General features: G+C 39.5%; 1 protein-coding gene across 1 annotated transcript; it reads right to left on the bottom strand.

Moving 5' to 3' along the window:
- Window positions 1-8031: 8031 nt before the first annotated feature.
- LOC136678215 (MOB kinase activator 1B) lies at window positions 8032-18585 on the bottom strand. The gene is made up of 6 exons (XM_066656179.1): window positions 18340-18585; window positions 13560-13726; window positions 11293-11386; window positions 10959-11092; window positions 10586-10749; window positions 8032-9615 (listed from the first exon to the last, which is right to left on the bottom strand). The coding sequence occupies exons 1-6, from the start codon at window positions 18351-18353 to the stop codon at window positions 9538-9540; spliced, it is 651 nt and encodes a 216-aa protein (XP_066512276.1). The 5' UTR covers window positions 18354-18585; the 3' UTR covers window positions 8032-9537.
- Window positions 18586-18886: the final 301 nt, after the last annotated feature.

Raw genomic sequence — 18886 nt, 5'->3', positions numbered from 1 at the left:
GGATAATCGAACATGGTGGCAATTTTAGCTCAAAAAAAGACCACAGTGACATTTTGAATAAGAATGCAGCCATATAATCACTGCACTACAAATCCAAGCCCACAAGGCTCAGCAGGTTACAGTAGTCTGCAATGACTCTGCATATGACTTATGGCAGTTTTTAACTGCATGGTACCTACACTATTCAACTTGACTCTACTCAGCTTTTTTTTTTTGCTTTTCCATTAGGGAAATGTGGTACCTGGCTATTTTTTAGTACCTGCTCACTTGTGGTTTCAAGAAATCGGGATGGGGATTAAAGAATGACATATAAACCTTGCAGAAAGACGTGTTAATCACGATGAAACCCAGCACAAACTAGCCATATATGGGTTTTGCTACAGTAGCAAGGATATTAGGTTTTATCTGACTTACAACGACAGCTTGTACAGTGGTCTTTTGAAGAGATTCAAACATTCATTGGATTGTTGCCTAAAGAAAGCTCTAGCGAGAGCTGGGTGGTGCAACAAGGAACAAAAACAAAAAAGCAACAACTTTGTGAACTGTTTGAACTGATACAAAAACAACATACGAATACACAACGATTAATTAAGCATTCCAGTTAATGTGGTTATGTGATTATGCAAGCTGATAATCTGCAAAACTGGGTCCTTAAAGGGTGCACCCTAACGTAACTGACATCGGTGATTATAAAATGCTTTTAAAAACTCTGGGACATGCTGTGTATTTAAAGCATTTGCAGTCAAGTAGACAGCCCCTTGAACCTCACACAACTCAGTGTGCCCTTGATTACACTTTCTCTGGACAGTTTACTTCCAACCAAAATGTTTTCAAGGTCACAACTAAAGTCTTTCCTTCACAAACTGGGCCAAGTCTCAGCACAGCATCAAATAACTGTAACCGATAAATGGCTCACCACAGCACTGACTCCTTTACACTGAGCTGTTGGGATAAACTCAGTGTGACACTCCTGTAATGATGGTGGCACTTTCTGAGCACATTCTTTATAAGTCACTGGCTCCTGAAACTGAGATATGCACGTTACTGCAGTGTGCCACAGTGGGCTACGAGGAGAAAACTGGGCCACTTGACAGTAATGAGATGTTGAGAAGTTTTCCAAACTCAGAAAATGGCTGGCCTTGTCTTCAAAATTGCAGATCATTTCAAAAGAGGAAATAATCACTTGCATTTGGTACACTCACAGTGGTAATGGATTATAAATACAAGCCTGAACTTAGGGTGCTGCCACACTGCTCCAGTGTCATACACCGAGACGCTGAGCACAACAAAGTGACCAGAGTGAATATTCCACTAATGACGCATGGATGGGGCTGATTTCCATGAATTTCTGATTTCTTGGAGTGTTGGATCATGTGCTTTCAAATGTCATCCATTACTCTCTGAGTCTGACCTATGCAAGGGTGTCAGATTTCCACATGGTCAGTTTAGTAAATCAGAAAATGTTGTAATGGGTGATCAACCATTACCCAGAAGGTCACAGGGATCCCACACTGTGGGTTTTGACCATCTCCTCAGTTTTTAGCTGATACTGAATCTGGGGACGAATAATTTTAGCAAGAATCTGCATCAAGTTAAATTATTACTCAAAGACTGTGACAGTCCTGTGACTGGTTTTAACAGGCTTTACCTGGTGATCCAGACTGTAGGCATAAACGTGATAATAAACGTGACCAAAATAGAGTTACACTCACTGAACGCTTAAGTAGGAACCTCCTTGAGAAATCGTTTTTAAAACTATGCCATGAAACTTAATACAATGTCAATTACAAGTCAGTTTTACTGCTGTACAGAGAATGGCCTAGCACCCATGTAACATCGTGTGACAATTAATTCATCTATTTTACTTGGGCTGTCAAGAATAATTGATGCAAAGCACAGAATTCCTAAAAAATAGTGATTATTTATGAGTGAGTGAGTGAGTTACAAGGAGGTGCTTCACAACTTGTAACAATATTGCAACTGTAATTGAAACTAAGCTCCCGGTGTTCCATCTCCTTGAGATGGCCTGTTTGTGAGCTCTGAATTATTAGGTCAAACCTTAAACCAAGACATCATTAAATCATTCAAAATATAATATAAATACCATTCATTCATTCATTCATTATCTGTAACCGCTTATCCAGGGTTGTGGTGGGTCCAGAGCCTACCTGGAATTATTGGGCACAAGGCGCCAGTCCTTCACAGGGCAACACACACACACTCACTCACACCTACAAACATCTGTCACCATTTTGTCAACATTTGTCATTGAGTCACCAATCCACCTACCAATGTTTGTTTTTGGACTGTGGGAGGAAACCGGAGCACCCGGAGCAAACCCACGCAGACACAGGGAGAACACACCACACTCCTCACAGTCACCCGGAGGAAACCCACGCAGACAAAGGGAGAACACACCACACTCCTCACAGACAGTCACCCGGCAGAAACCCACGCAGACACAGGGAGAACACACCACACTCCTCACAGACAGTCACCCGGAGGAAACCCACGCAGACACAGGGAGAACACACCACACTCCTCACAGACAGTCACCCGGAGGAAACCCATGCAGACACAGGGAGAACACACCACACTCCTCACAGACAGTCACCCGGAGCGGGAATCGAACCCACAACCTCCAGGCCCCTGGAGTTGTGTGACTGCGACACTAACCTGCTGTCCCACCTTGCCGCCCCTAAATACCATTCTTGAGTTTGAAAATTATTAACATTTCACTCCCAGATTCTACAACCCCAATCCCAATGAAGTTGGTACATTGTGTAAAACAGAAATAAAAACAGAATACTATGATTTGCTAGTACAGGCCACGCCCATAGAGGCTGAAACAGGGAGGTGAACTCAGAAGTTTTTGGGGAGGAGTTCAGTGTGGCTTATGAATGCGCATGAAGCCGGATCCCCGTTGGATAAATTAATGTAAGAAAAAGGTGGAGACGAGGTGGAGCAAGTTTGTCTGACACAGAAATGACGTGAATTTGCAGGGTATATATAGGGCTGAGAGGAGGAGTTCTGGCATGGTTCTACTCCCAAAATTATGTTATTACATGACTTCAATTTACAAATCCTTTTAACCACCATTCAGTTGAATACATTACAAATATTCACTCATTTTGAATTTGAGGCTTGCAACACGTTCCAAAATGAATTGGGACAGGGGCACCAAAAGACTGGGAAAGTTAAGGAATGCTTAAAAAAACACTTGTTTGGAACATTCCACAGGTGAACAGGTGAATTGGAAAGAGGTGACTGGGTATAAAGGGAGCATCCCTGAGGGGCTCAGTCATTCACAAGCAAGGATGGGGTGAGGTTCACCACTTTGTGAACAAATTGTTTCTCAACATACAATTGCTAGGAATTTAGGGATTTCATCATCTGCAGTCCATAATATCATCAAAAGATTCAGAGAATCTGGAGAAATCTCTGCAAGTAAGCGACAAGGCCGAAAACCATTGTCAGTGAACACAGTTCGTCGCTCCATCTACAAGTGCAAGTTAAAACTATACCATTCAAAGCAAAAGCCATATATCAACAACAGCCAGAAACGCAGCCGGCTTCTCTGGGCCTGAACTCATCAGATATAGACTGACGCAAAGTGGAAAAATATCCTGTGTTCTGACGAATCCACATTTTTGGAAATCATGGGCGTCATGTCCTCCAGCCAAAGAGGAAAAGGACTGTTCGGATTGTTATCATTGCAAAGTTCAAAAGCCAGTATCTCTCATTGTATGGGGGTGTGTTAGTGCCCATGGCATGGGTAACTTGGACCTCTGTGAAGGTGTTTCATTAATGCTGAAAGGTACAGCAACATATGCTGCCATCCAAGCAACCTCTTTTTCAGGGATGTCTCTGCTTATTTCAAATGTGTCACACATTATGAAGCGCAAAATACGACAACGGAGACCCCGGACTGTTGAGCAACTGAAGTTGTACATTAAGCAAAAATGGGAAAGAATTTCCAACTACAAAGCTTCAACAATTAGTGTCCTCAGTTCCCAAACGCTTAATGAGTGTTGGTAAACGGAAGGGTGATGTAACACAGTGGTAAACATGCCCCTGTCCCAACATTTTTGGAACATGTTGCAGGCCTCAAATTCAAAATGAGTGAATATTTGCAAAAAAAAAAAAAAAAAGTTTATCCATTTGAACATTAAATATCTTGTCTTCGTAGTGTATTCAATTGAATATTGGTGGAAAAGGAATTTGAAAATCATGGTGTTCTGTTTTTATTTATGTTTTACACAATGTCCCAACTTCATTGGAACTGGGGTTGTACTTCTTGAGTTTGTAATGGACATGGCACACTGATGTTCCAGAGCATGCCTCAGAGACAAAGTAAGCAACACGGAGAAAGCCAAACCCACTTACTCAGCACTAAATATTTTACATTTCCTCTTGGCCTTTACTTTCTCCCTCTATCAGATCTCCAGCCAAGCCACCTGTCTGCTCTGTGCAACTCCTGTCTCCACTCTTCTCCACTGTGGGTCCACAAGATGAGACATTTAATAACATTCCTGCACCAGAGATATTTGAAACAAAGACACTGGAGAGTACAGTTAAGGGCCCTAAAACATTCCCTGTCATCTTTAAAGCTGTCCGACACAACGTATGCCTCTGGCACATTCCAGACCTTAGTCTGAGGCACAAGGGCAGTGCAGGATTTTCCGTAGAAGCACAGACAAGGCAAAAGACTGCAGCTCAGGCCAAAAACAACCACTACTCAAGGCTCCTCACACAATACAGATGGGTATTAATGTTGGATGTTATTTTGAAGTGTTAAAAAAATCACTATCTACAGTAGAGTAGGGGTCTGCAGTGGGACGGTGTTACTGGATGTCAACAATGGATGACATGTGACCTTATGCTAATGTTTACTGTGTGTGAAACACTGATAATGTGTGCTTTGGTGTTATGAAGCATCATCCGATATATTGTCACTGTCCAAAGATAAACATACATTTATTCAATCATTCATTCATTATCTGTAAGTGCTTATCCAATTCAGAGTCGTGGTGGGTCCAGAGCCTACCTGGAATCATTGGGCGCAAGGCGGGAATACACCCTGGAGGGGGCACCAATCTTTCACAGGGCAACACACACACATTCACTCACACACTCACGAACATTTTTGAGTAGCCAATCCACCTACCAAAGTGTGTTTTTGGACTGTGGGAGGAAACCCACGCAGACACAGGGAGAACACACCACACTCCTCACAGACAGTCACCCGGAGGAAACCCACGCAGACACAGGGAGAACACACCACACTCCTCACAGACAGTCACCCGGAGGAAACCCACGCAGACACAGGGAGAACACACCACACTCCTCACAGACAGTCACCCGGAGGAAACCCACGCAGACGCAGGGAGAACACACCACACTGCTCACAGACAGTCACCCGGAGGAAACCCACGCAGACACAGGGAGAACACACCACACTCCTCACAGACAGTCACCCGGAGGAAACCCACGCGGACACAGGGAGAACACACCAAACTAAGATAAACATGTATCTCCGAATTAGTCTAGTCTGTTTACTGGAGAAGGGAAAAAACCTTCTTGACGTTGAATTAAATGCGAGTCATTCTGGAGCGTTTCGTTTGATCCATTCATAATGAATTATTTACAGAATATGAAGGACATCTGTTTAAATGGTGTAGTAAACTAAAAATCCACAAAAATGGATTTTGTAATATTTTTAATGTTATTCATTTTAAAATAAATGTTGAATGAGCTGGTGCCCACAAATATTAGTCGTAATTAATTACACACTAAATAGGACAGATTCTGCAAAACAGAGGCTGAGATTAACTGGCTATTTAGGGTCAACTGACACCCCCCTGTGGTAGGAACATAAATACTGCATGCAACAAACCGAGGCACATGGCACATACCATATGACATTGGACTATCACAATAACACAGAAAGTTATCTTTTCAATACATTCATGTCCATGTTCTCCCACTGCTGCACTGAGCTGTAGAGGATGCCCCCAAATGTACTCAATCCTTCACTCATCATCTGTAAAAACTTTATACTCTTTAGAGCCACAGTGGGTCAAGACAGGAACACACCCTGGACAGGGTATCACACACTCACACAAATACACATTTAGACAGTTTCACACAACCAGCCCACCTACTAATTTGTGTTTTTGGATTGTGGGAGGAAGCTAAGCAGCTGAAGTAAACCCCCCACACACACAGGAAAACACAGAACTCCTCAGAAAATGAACCAAGGCAAGGATTAAAACCCACATCCCCAGGACCCATTTTTGCCTTTGTTTTGACATTTTTCTCAGGAGCTGTTGAAATGTTAGATTCACCTCAAACGATTTTTACTTGGAAAAGCTTTTGTAAAACACACCACAAAATCTAAAGTGAGGATGAGGCCTTTGTACAAAACCCCCTTGTATCTGTGTTCACCTGCTGAGGCAGACAGACAGCTCTGACTCAGCAAGCCTCAGGAGCCAGAAGCTGTGAACTGACATTCATCCAGCTGCAAACAGCAGCATCCCACAGCCAGCAGGGCTGAAGTGAGGCCCTGAAAGGCCTGGCTGGGGAGACAGGGGCTCAGACATGATGTGAGAATCATAGCTGAGCTAAGACCTCTTCAAGCTATCAACAATAACAAAAATCTTCATGATTGTGATGTCACAGACACAGTTCATACTCTTACTACTGAGAATTTAATGGAATGACTGCAGCAAGTCTGTACATGTGTCAGTTTCCAGTGGCCTCTAAAGAACAGCCTGTTTCAACAGGTAGCATTAGCTAGATTATATTTAATCATGCACTGAATTCCGTATTCATAAAATACCTTGCAAATATTGGACACCTATTTTATATGTACTTTGTATTTTCCTGTCTATTACCACACGGTCCTCATATGTCATACAGCTGGGTCATTTCTAAAGGCAGGTGGTAGGATGACAAAATTAAGAGCCCCACACAGAACTGTAAAAGTTCCACTAAGGATCATGAAAAAAAGATAGTAGCTTATGCGACCAAGTTCACTCGCTTGTGTCATTTTGACACAGAGGGACACACTGTTATCTATTAAAAGAATGGAAAAGCTCAAAACAGTAGTAGCATCCATGCTAAAGCCTGAACTTTAACTAAGCCTTTGTTCATTAACCTCCATTAGCTTCAGTGCAAATCTAAAGAATGAGAGTTTGTTTCGGCTGATTGAGCAGTCAGGGTTAAGAGGATGGAAAACTCTGAATTCAGTTGTTTTGAACTTGAAATTCCTTTAAGAGAAGATCATCAGAATACAGAGCTGTAAAGTCTATTTGTTTTTAACAATACAGGTCAACTCATTAATTTACCAGTTGCTCGCTTATTACAGCATTAAAAACCTAGCACAGAAACGATGACCGAGTTAAAAGACTCAGCTGTTCAGAGACGCCATTGTTTTTTTTAAGATAACGCACAGTAGCAGCTGCCATTAAGGCAACCTCCAGCAGATGGCACCCTACAGCAGTGGGTACTTCAAACGTACCAACTTGGAGGAGCTAAACATGACCAATTTAGCAGATGGCAGTAATTTCTGTAAAATTAAACAAGGAAATTATTGTTTAGAAAACAATCCTTCAGCAGTAAGACCTTAACTGCAAACGTAAAAATTAACCGTAGTCATTCATTTTCTTTTAACTATATTTTCACATTTCAAGGTCGCAACAGGCCCTACCTGGATTCACTGGGTGCAAGGCAGGAACACACCCTGGACAACCCACTCACATCTTTGCACTTACTTATGAACAACTGCCTACCTACAAACATGTGGGAGGATAACTGAGCATTCGGGAGAAACCCACACAGACACAGGGAGAACACACCAAACAGCTCACAGGCAGTGACCCGTGGTGGTGTTTGAACTCATAACCCCAGGATCTGCATTGTTGCCATGCCAACCAATAAAACACATGCTGTATGATTTAATGAATAGAGAAAACTCAAAAGACAACATTGGTCAAACAAATTTTATTATACTATAAACAGCATTCAGTATGGTACCACAAAATCAAAAAAGTTAAGCTCTTTTCTCTTCTTCCCACTGCAAACTTAACCTGTGTACATTATTTACAAGTCTTATATAAAAAAGAAAAAAAAAAAAAAAAAGATAGTGTTTAATCACTGCTCTCAGGATTTTATTTCTTATATCATTTTGAAATAAAGTCTGTGGAAAAAGTCAAGCAATCATTTCCAGCACTAGCTCCTACCTATTCATTAACATTCATAAAAAATATGACATTCATGGGGTGAAACCAAATCAATCAACAGCAAATAAATGCGATTTCATTCTATTGCAGTAGGGACACACTTTACACAAACCGATAAAATCTTCTTTTGCAAAATAGCATCATTATCATAAATCTGGGAAGAGGTAGCTTTAGTGGAACTCACAACCTCTTAATATGCAAACAATTCAAAGTGCAAACAACAAAAACCAACCAATAGTACATAAAATATTCAGATATTCATATGGATTTATGCTTAAAATGTTTACACTGATCATATATTCCATTTATGCATTTCTTACAAGTCCAGGTTTCCCTCTTCATATTTGTCTCTAATGGGAAAAAGCATTAAGGAAACATCTTCAGTCAGAACACAACAAACTTGTAGGGTTAATGTCAGAGAGAAAGAGGGGGAAAAAACATGAATGAAAAAGCCGGCACTATGAGTTTTTCTCCAGACGTTTGCGGTTACTTCGATTTTACTCACACAAGGGGTCCACAGTGGGCTGGATTATTGGCACTAGCTGTAATTTCACGGCCAAAACCTCTACAAATGTGGTCTATGGTATGAAGCGCAAAGGAATACAGAGATTTAATGAATGCAGATATTGCATAGTAATCTTATTAGCCCCATTTCCTTCCCACCAAAATCTAAAGGCCCACCCGCCTGTAAGGGCATTCGTATGTAAAATCAGAACGTTTCGATGCATGTAATTAGTGTTAATTTCTCAGTTACTCTACTAGTACAAAAAGGTCATGTTAGGCAACTACAGGCCCAGTGCAAATTTTTATTTTCGTGTGCAGCACCACTACGACTAATAAATGATAAAGGCTTACCCAAGAGAGAAAAAAAAAAAGGTCCAGCTATGATAGATTTTAGAACAAACGGTACAAACTGCAAAAGCAAGCAGGGCTCATCTTCATCTCTTTATGTCTGAATCGCTTTTCCCTTTTCAGTGTGATAGTGGTACTTCTTTCATAAAACAATTACAATTTGAAGGTGGACGTACGTCAGGCACTTACGTAGATACGATCTGCTTTGAGAAATAACCTCACACGGACATTGGTAACACAGGGAGTTATCATTACCCAAGTTAAAGGAACCTTTTGTAAAGTTGTGGAGAGTAAGACACAAATCTATGGAGGACGCTTCTACAACGGTTCGGTTTAGTCTTCACTGTTCCAGGAGCCAGCCTCACAATTTGAGAGCAAAGCCAGGCTGTTTGTGCACAGTAACCAGGGGGAGACTGGAGCACAAGTAAAATGTGTTTTGTTTTTATCTGTCCTTGGATGTCAGCTTCTCGATCAGCTCCTGAAGGGGCGCAAGTTCCTTCCTGTCAATCAAGTTGAACTCCTACAAAAGAATAAGAAAAATTAGAGGGGTGCACCTTCGAGAAAGGGAATGCAGATTATGCAACTAATCAGGGACGACCTTTTGTTCAGCAGAATAACAACAAGACATCGCGTTTTTCCTAAAAGCAAAACCGACTGAGAAGTGAAAGGCCACAACATGGAAAACATGCCTCACAATGGAAAGGAAAGTGTCAAGAGGAAGAATCTTTGGATAAAGAGGTATGGGGGAAAAAGTAAAGGATATTGGTTTACATTTTTGTGTGAATATTAAATGTACAGGGGGTCCTCGACTTACGACGTTGATCCGTTCCTACGTCGCAAACCGATTTTCGGTGCAAGTCGGAACATACGTACATACTGTATAAATAACATACTGTAAGCACTCATCCCCACAACTATCCTCCTCTGTCCCGAGGTATTCTTCCGCCGCACACACCAAACACGGAGTTCGCGTTACGACGTTTATGACGCAAAACCACTTAAGTCAAAACAAGGCTTTATACAGTAAATGGGAGATAACCACGAAACATCGTAATTCAGGACTGACGTAACCCGACGACCTCCTGTACATATTATGGTATTTTTGATTATAATATTGATGAGGTTAAATCAAAGTTGTGGAAAACATGATGTAAAATGACTACAGAACAGTTTTTTGTTTCTAGTGATGTACTTATGAAGAGCATCAGGACCGAGTTAAAAAGACAAAAGACTCTTAATGTACTTTGTAAAGACTATTCTCTGGGACACTAAATATATGAGAAAATGTGTATTTATGTATGTGATTAAATGTCTAGGTGTACGTCTGTATACTTATGTCTGTACATGAATATGTAAGCAATAATTTTCTTTATTGATTAATAAATTTTAAAACAATTTGTGAAAAATACTGAATTTGTTTTATTTATTTATTTTTTTAAAGGCAGCTTCATAGCTTTTCGATTGCACCAAACTATATCACGCCCACACACCTGAACGAAGAAGATGAAGTGCTTGAAGGAGGTGTTGAGATGGGCCTCCTCCTGCAGCTGGATGACTGAGTCAAAGTGCTGGTGGTAGATGTGAGCATAGACACGGAACAGTCGTTTCAGGATGGTCTTCGCCACAGACATGAAGTTCTTTGGGAAAGGGACACCTGGGATACAGAATTGAGAGGGACTTAAAAAAGGACTTATAAATGAGAACACATTCTCAAAGTGATCCATTTATTTCAGAGCAAAGCTGAAAATGTATAGAACTTCAGGACATAATTCCAGTCACTTCTTAATCATTATCAAAACATTTTAAACGTAGTACATTCAATACAGACACATCAGTTCATTTGCAATAAATAAATCTTCCTACCGATTTTTGAAGGAAAGAGTGTTTCATCATCAAGCTGGTCCTGAACCCAGGTCATCAAGTAATCAATGTACTTGGGAGCGGAGCATTTGATTGGCTTTTTTATGTTGGTTCCATCAGCCCAGTGATATTCATACCTGGAGATCAATTCAGATCATATTTATAAGCAATACATAACAATCATGAATCACAGAATGACGCTGATCTCAAATTGATTGCACACCTTAATGCATGTCCTGCTTAGCACAGTTACAACACAATAACTCTTTTATTCAGTATAGTTTCTCCTGAGATATTTGGCACAGAACAGTTAAGAAGTGCAAAAAGTGTCACTTACTTAGGTCCAGCAGACATTAGAGGGCAGCTTTCCTCAGTGCAGAAGTCAGTGATGGTCCCATACAGCATGTTGATCTGATTAAAGAAGTCCACAGCTGGGGGAAAACACAAAGATATGTATTAGTAGCAAATCAATGTGCAATATGCAATGGGCACATTAAGAGGGACTGAGAACATACATTCATTAAACAGGCTTTCTATAGTTTGTATGTCTACTGTAACTTTAAGTTTTAAAAAGCTTTTCCCACTATCAAAGGGAAGAAAAGGGGTTAAGAGCGCATATCCATTTGAACACAATAACAGCGAGAAACTGAAAGGGAAATTTACCTTTACATGTATAGTAACTTCAGTGAGATGCAGCATGTTTATATAAAATGTCAGTCTGCTTTGCTCTTACTAGGCTTAAGCCTTGAAGCTACACCCATTTGCTCAGTCCTCCGCAATTAAATGAAACCCAACACCATGGACGTATCAACCAGACTACTGCCACTGAAAACCGCCTTCGCCTGAGGCTAACAGACACATTAGAAGCTAGTTCCACTGCCTTATCTCCATTGTTCTAAACAGGCTGCAACCAGAGGCAACAGTCAATGCCTCAAGGATAACACAAAATGGGTAGTAGCACACTAGAAGTAGGCTAACTATGTATAGAAAGGAAGAAAGCAGAAAGAGAGATGAACACAAACCAATGGAATGCAAAACAACATTGATATTACAAAGGGAGGGGGATTATGAAGCTATATTGTTCCACGTTAGAGTACACACTGGGAATCCTATTTTTACCCCTGTCAGTTCAGTGTCTTGGGAAAGTCTGCCACAGCTGAATGGGGCAATGGGCCACTGAACCGTGTGGAACATCAATAGAAGTTGTATAATGGCTTGTCATAAAAGTATGCAGCCTCAAAAGATGCAATGACCCACACCAGTATGTATGTTCACTGATCCATGGCCACTAATAAACCCATCTAAGTTGTACACAAAGGGTGGAAAAAGCTTCTCAAACAGTAGTCAAGAGTTAGCAAGACTTTGAGCATGGTACCAACTAGGGATGCCTGACAAAAAGGGAAAAGACTATTTACAGGAATTGAAAAAATTGAAATAGGCCTACAACAAGCGGTCAAAATCTAATGAGAATCGAAGACATCAGTGTTTATTGTCAGCATAGACATGAAGCAGCAACAAATCAAACAGCCCCAGTTCCACCCCACCCCCAGCTCTGGGTGTATGCTCACAGCCCCTAGTGCAGTGGTGTGTTTCACAAACAGAAAATTAGTGAATCAAGTTGTTCAATAAAAAAATTGGAAATCTTTTTTTTTCTGTACTTTTTTCAGTAAAATAAAAGTTCAAATGAATTAATAAATTATATGTGTTTTATTGTATTTTACAAAATGTACCAACTTTTCTGGAAATGGGTTTTGAATATAGTGAATATTTGAATATTTTTGGAAACATCACTAGAATATACTCCAATTTTATATTCATAAAATGTATGTAGGGGCGTCACGGTGGCGCAGCAGGTTAGTGTCGCAGTCACACAGCTCCAGGGACCTGGAGGTTGTGGGTTCGATTCCCGCTCCGGGTGACTGTCTGTGAGGAGTTGGTGTGTTCTCCCTGTGTTCATGTGGGTTTACTCCGGGTGACTGTCTGTGAGGAGTGTGGTGTGTTCTCCCTGTGTTCGTGTGGGTTTCCTCCGGGTGCTCCGGTTTCCTCCCACAGTCCAAAAACACACATTGGTAGGTGGATTGGCGACTCAAAGTGTCCGTAGGTGTGAGTGTGTGAGTGAGTGTGTGTGTGTGTGTCTGTGTTGCCCTGTGAATGACTAGCACCCCCTCCAGGGAGTATTCCTGCCCTGCGCCTAATAATTCCAGGTAGGCTCTGGACCCACCGTGACCCTGAACTGGATAAGCGCTTACAGATTATAAATGAATGAATGTATATGTATATCCAGGATTTATTTTTAATCATGTTAAACATGGCAAACACTGTTTTATGGTTAATTCACACTAAATCTGTGTAGCAAAACATAAAGTTTCTTGTATTCTAAATATAAAAAAATAAATATGTTGAGGCCTACAATAGACCTCACCTTGTTTTTGAGATTTTTTTAAAAACACTGTGCTTCTGAGTAGACGCACAGAGTACCAAAACACCAAACTCACAGCATCTTTAGAAGACAGAAGCTGGTTGTAAATCTAAATGAGTAACAAAACCCTGAAGCAAAACTGAATCATACTGTATGCACATGCAGGAGGATCACATGATGCTTACTGTTGACTGCCACCCATTCATTGAGGTCCTCTCCATCCGGGAGCATGACGGCCATGCGCAGGTTCCCACTGCCCAGGGTGGCCTCGGCATGCTTCAGTAACTCATACTGGTGAGAGCCCTCTGGAATATTCTTTTTCGGCTTGAACGTCTTTGACGAGCGGCTTCCACTGTGAGAACGTAAGAGGAATCAAAGTGAGAAACTATTCAAAGTAAAAGAGAACACATTGAAAAACAAATAACTGTGTTTTTTTTGTTTTGTTTTTTTTTAAAGTTCTCATGAATCCACTGGAGCCCTTTCTTACTAAAACACTACCTTCCACAACCTCCTGTTTTGACCTTGAAACCCAATTCCCCTAAGGAAAGTTTTAACTTTTATCCCTGAGGACAGCTTTAACACGCTGCAGTGCGCACAAAGCAATTCTGCAATGCTAAACATGATCAACACAGCAATATAATATCCTCTCATCAGGGAAGTGAGTCGTGCAATGCAATCAAATATCACTTGAGGCTTAAGAACATTTCTTTGACCTTGACTCTGAAGGGAAAATACAGAAAAAAGAGAATATTTAAATTTAATTTTATTTTTTGTATGATTTTGTGTTTTTCATACATGCAGAATATAATATTACCATATTTTCTATTTTATTTAAAGTATTGTAGCAACAAATTGCATGTTAAAAAATAAGTAAACATGAAACATAACAGTTGCACTGGCAAGTTAGCAAGTTGGCCCTCAGTATTCTCATTATTCAGCCCATTAGCTGTTACAGCTACTTTGATCACACAGAAGCAAGGCCCTCATTAAACTTGCAGGCAGCATAACAACAGTTTTCCCAGGTCAATTTGTGCACATACGGAGTATATAACAGGTATAAGACTAAATTAGAAGAAAACATACAAGGGTATACTTGAGCACTAATCTGCAAAACACAAATGGAGAATCGATGATGGACAAATTGGAACTGGGGTTGAAACCTAAAGCCAAAAGCACCTAAACCATTACATCATGAAAAACTGAGCATGTGGTATTTCTCTCTGGGTCTGACCAGTCCTTTATATTCAGCTCCATTCTTTTCAACACCAAATGTTGCTGATATCAGACACCACAGTTTCTGCCTTCTTCCAACTGGGCTTGGCTTTAGAAGGCAAGACCTTTCAATGGTGGAGTGCAATCGAGTGACTCACTGTTATTTTTACAGTAGCTTCTAGCAAAGAATTGGTTTGGGTGTGAAAGCTGTCGGACAAGAACTTCATTCGATTAATCGTTCAATGTGCCGGGAAACAGACACTGAATTCCAAATTCAAGGGTTAGTAATGTTTTGTCACAGCAAGATGGAGAAAGTACACAGAAAAACAATTCACTGAAACTCTAATTTTAGTTTGTAACGCAACCGGAAATGTAAAGATCCCATATAAACATGAGCAGATACAAGTTCTCTGTTCTCTTTTAATTGTGGGCCTAATGGTAAGCACATTCTATGAACCCCCACTGTTGCACCGTGTGCTTACGAAGGGTATTAAAGCATTTTGGGAAATTGCAGTCTCCTAAGACCTCGCCAAAAAAAAGGCAGAGATAAACCAATAAAGGAAATTGCCTTTTTAACTGCATACTTCTTCATACGGAAGAAGTTCTCTGCCTCGGAGCCAAATAAATGCTCTTCACAACAAAACCTATAACCAGCACAGGGCCCTACTGTATGGTGGGTAACAAACTGATTCAATTTAACTCAAGACTTCATTACATTATTGTCTCAAATGACACTGCCTATGGGCACTAGAGTGTTTTGAAACAACCCGTTTCATGCTTCAGTCGGACTAAAGTGTGTCTTTAAAAAGATTTAGAAGAGAACAGTAAGCTGCTGAGTCAGAAATCTTCAGTCAAAACAAATAAAAGAACCGAGGGGAGAACGGTACCAGCTGTTAATGTGTTTTTATCTGCTACTAAGATCTATCGACATGTTATTACATGCTACATGAGTGCCTTGTTTCTATCTTTAAATGACTAAAACAGATGAAACAAACTGATGTCACTGTACCGTCAGATGTTTCATTTAAGGATTTACAATTAAATCAGGTTCCTATAACTACAGGCAGATTACTGCTAAAACACTAGCTTTGGGCAGTATGTTTAAACCTGACCAATGTTTCAAAGAAATATTTGATCAAAATATTTTTGATTATTTAATACTGCTCTCCAGAGCAACACCATGGATCAGTGTCAGAGTAAAGTTTAAACTGGGTTATCTGTTTTTAAACATGTCACAAAAATGAATAAATTGTATCCAAATTAAAAACATTTGCAGTTGAGGGGGCCTGACAAAAGATACTGGACGATAGGTTTAAACACATGGTGTCCAAACAGACTGCCACAATCCTGAACAGCAGCATTTGGGGTTTGAAGACAGAGCTTACCATAAGAGCTTAAAAGACCAAGCACCAGCGATATGAAAGTGTCAAAAAAAGTGTTAAACTCGGTGGCTCAGATCATACTCGGCTACGTAGCTGCATTACGGAGGTTTATAGTGTCGGATGAATTCGAGTTCGACTTCGATCACATTTACAAGAATAACGGTACCTCTAAATTTGAGTTTAGCTTATTGCTAGGCTATTGTCATGAATAATGTTGGTTATTTAGCTAGTGATAGCTAGATACTGTCATAACAGTCGGTCATAACGGTGTTTTACCGCGGCGTTGTTCAGCTGTTGTCCACCAATGACGTCACGGTTGCGTTCAAGAATTTCCGTAGCGAGCTCTGGTTTTTCCGTCAATTTAATAAAATTGTCAGTTTTAAAGCAAATTAAGCTGTTATTTTCATTTTAATTCATACTTATATATGTCAGTAACTACAATAATGTGAAATATTCATGGAGGTCCATTAAGTGGTGCTTAGCCTTTAACATAAAACAAAAACCACTATTTAATCATATTTTGATGGGAATTACATCTGTAACATGGAACAGACTTTAATAATCTTTAATCTCTGTATTTATTATTCTGATTAGTTGTGTCATGTGGATTTTATTAGAAGTGTATTACCATATCAGTTTCTTTAGTCATTAACTGCTTATGGAGGTCTTGTCTGGGTATTAAAATTTAATATTTTATAATAACGCTTTCTACTTGTTTCATATGAAAACTTCTCATAATTTGATCTTAAATTTGTAAGCAGTTTCAAATTAATACATCAAAATATATCTGTATGGGGTTGTGGATGTCACCAAACAGTCATTTGACAGTTTCCACACTATCAATGATTTGAAAAAGCCTAATGAAGGTCAAGAATAACTTTTCAGTTTTGGGGGCCTCAGATTTATTTAAAAAAGAGGAGGTTTACTACAAAACAAACGTTTAATAACAACTGTTTTTATCAATTTGAGAAAATCTTCCTGGTTTCTCTTTCTTAAATTACAGTAGAATTTAGGTTAAGTTCTCTTTGGTGTCACATTAAGTTATATCAGGCTTGAAAGGCATTTTAGAGTACACTGTTGGTAAAATGGTTCTACAAAAGGTTCACAAATGTGCAATGAAAGTGCAACATCTTAAAGTGCTAGACAGACTGATTTTAAACGGTTATTTGACTTTACAGAATGCACCACAGTTTTATTCATTAAAATGTAAGCATCTATGCTTTGGTCCTTTGGTTTTTCTAAATTAAACAATTCCAAATAAATGGATAAGTATTTTATAGGTGCAGCAGTAACACAGCTTCATTAACTTTACTGCCACATACTGTAATATTTGATATTGTGATGTACTAATATTACCATTGAATAAACTTCTAAAAACTCACCTGTTCTGTGCACCAGTCTTACAAATTTAAAAAACAATTCCAAGCAAAAAAACCCTAATGCCCTTAAACAGTGGTTTAATGTAAGTTATTTGCCTTCATTCAGTACGTACAGGTGGATAAATATGAAATGTTCTCAGACTTATTTGAAGGAGTTGGTTCTTTAAGTTTGTGACGTATTAATCCCTGATTTTCTGTCTTTGTAACACTGTTGTTTCAAAACAGAAAGCCATTAAACCGATGATTTGTTCTGCTCATGATTTGCCTTCTATAAACAGTATTAACAGAACCACACAGACATGTTATCACTAGCTAACAATTTCAAAGGCTTGATGTTCAACTGCAGTGTAATTTAACGACTATCTCAAAAACATGAAATCAGAAACAGAGGGCTTTCTTGTGCCAAACAGCCAAGGAGCCAATCTCCCAAACTCATTCTTCTTAAAACGTTTTAACTGAGCTCAAAATGCGACGTTTACGGTGAAGTTGACCGTTATTAGCAAGCCTTTTACTTAAGATATACGTTCCACCTTAAAATATCAGAATTTTAGCTATTAATCAAAGACTGGTTTTTTCTTCCTTTCGCGAATCTGTGACAAGGTTCAAATTTAACTAAATGTAAACGTTGGCTGAGCGGTAATATTGAAATACTGGAATATATTAAAGATCCCAAATAGCTGGCTAGCTACGTTATTGTGAATCTGACGAAGCTGAAGTTGCTGCTTCGTCGAATATTTCGTTCCACCTTAAATTCATTTAAAATATGTGAACGCTTCCTTCTAACAATACAGCCTAGCTCTGCACTGGTAAATTAAATCTGGTAAACACTAATTAAGCAAATTTCGTGCTCGAATTCGCCCGTCTCCTCTTAAATTTAAGGTGGACTGGGAGAATTCGACTAAGGAGCCAACTTCAGGCTCATCTCCTGCGGTCCCGCCGCAACAGCGTTAGCATAGCCATGAATAAAGATAATAAAAACAAAGCATACTCACAATAAAAAGCTCATATCTAGGGCTAAATAGGTCCAGTTGAAACAGAGTCGAGTTATGAGCCGCCGCGGTCTTAAAAAGAAGAGAACTCTAAAAAATCCTAACCGATGACTCCTTACACCCTTCTCTCCTCCAACAGTTCTCCCGACTGAGCCACAAAACTTCTCGGCTGCATCCTAAAGCGCATATTAATGCGCCATGAACCCTACACAAAAAGACGTACTCCTCATTGTGACGTCCTATTACTAACAGACTATCTAGTGCGCTAAGACGCTATTTGAAACTTAACCCTCCTCTAACTAATCCCAAATTCTCAAATTTTCTCGCGATATTTATTCACCATTTGTATTTATTGCATTTATTTTATTTTTATTTTTGTTTAAAGTGCTCTTCATTATATGTTTATACAATATTTATTTATAGAATAGATTTCATTTACATTCTAATTATTTTAACGTTTTTATTAATTCAATATTTGTTTATAAAAGAAAACCATAGTGGAGCAAAAATGTACACACCATAATTGAATACTTAAATAGGAATAAATAGG

Source organism: Hoplias malabaricus, chromosome Y (genome assembly GCF_029633855.1).
Source record: "Hoplias malabaricus isolate fHopMal1 chromosome Y, fHopMal1.hap1, whole genome shotgun sequence".
NCBI classification, from domain to species: Eukaryota; Metazoa; Chordata; class Actinopteri; order Characiformes; family Erythrinidae; genus Hoplias; species Hoplias malabaricus.
This window is presented reverse-complemented; position numbering and strand designations above follow the sequence as displayed.

Coding starts and splice junctions, on each gene's coding strand:
- LOC136678215 (XM_066656179.1), bottom strand. Junction 11,093..11,292: donor CTAATGTCTGCTGGACCTAA/GTAAGTGACACT, acceptor ATTGATCTCCAG/GTATGAATATCACTGGGCTG. Junction 10,750..10,958: donor ACTCTTTCCTTCAAAAATCG/GTAGGAAGATTT, acceptor TCTGTATCCCAG/GTGTCCCTTTCCCAAAGAAC.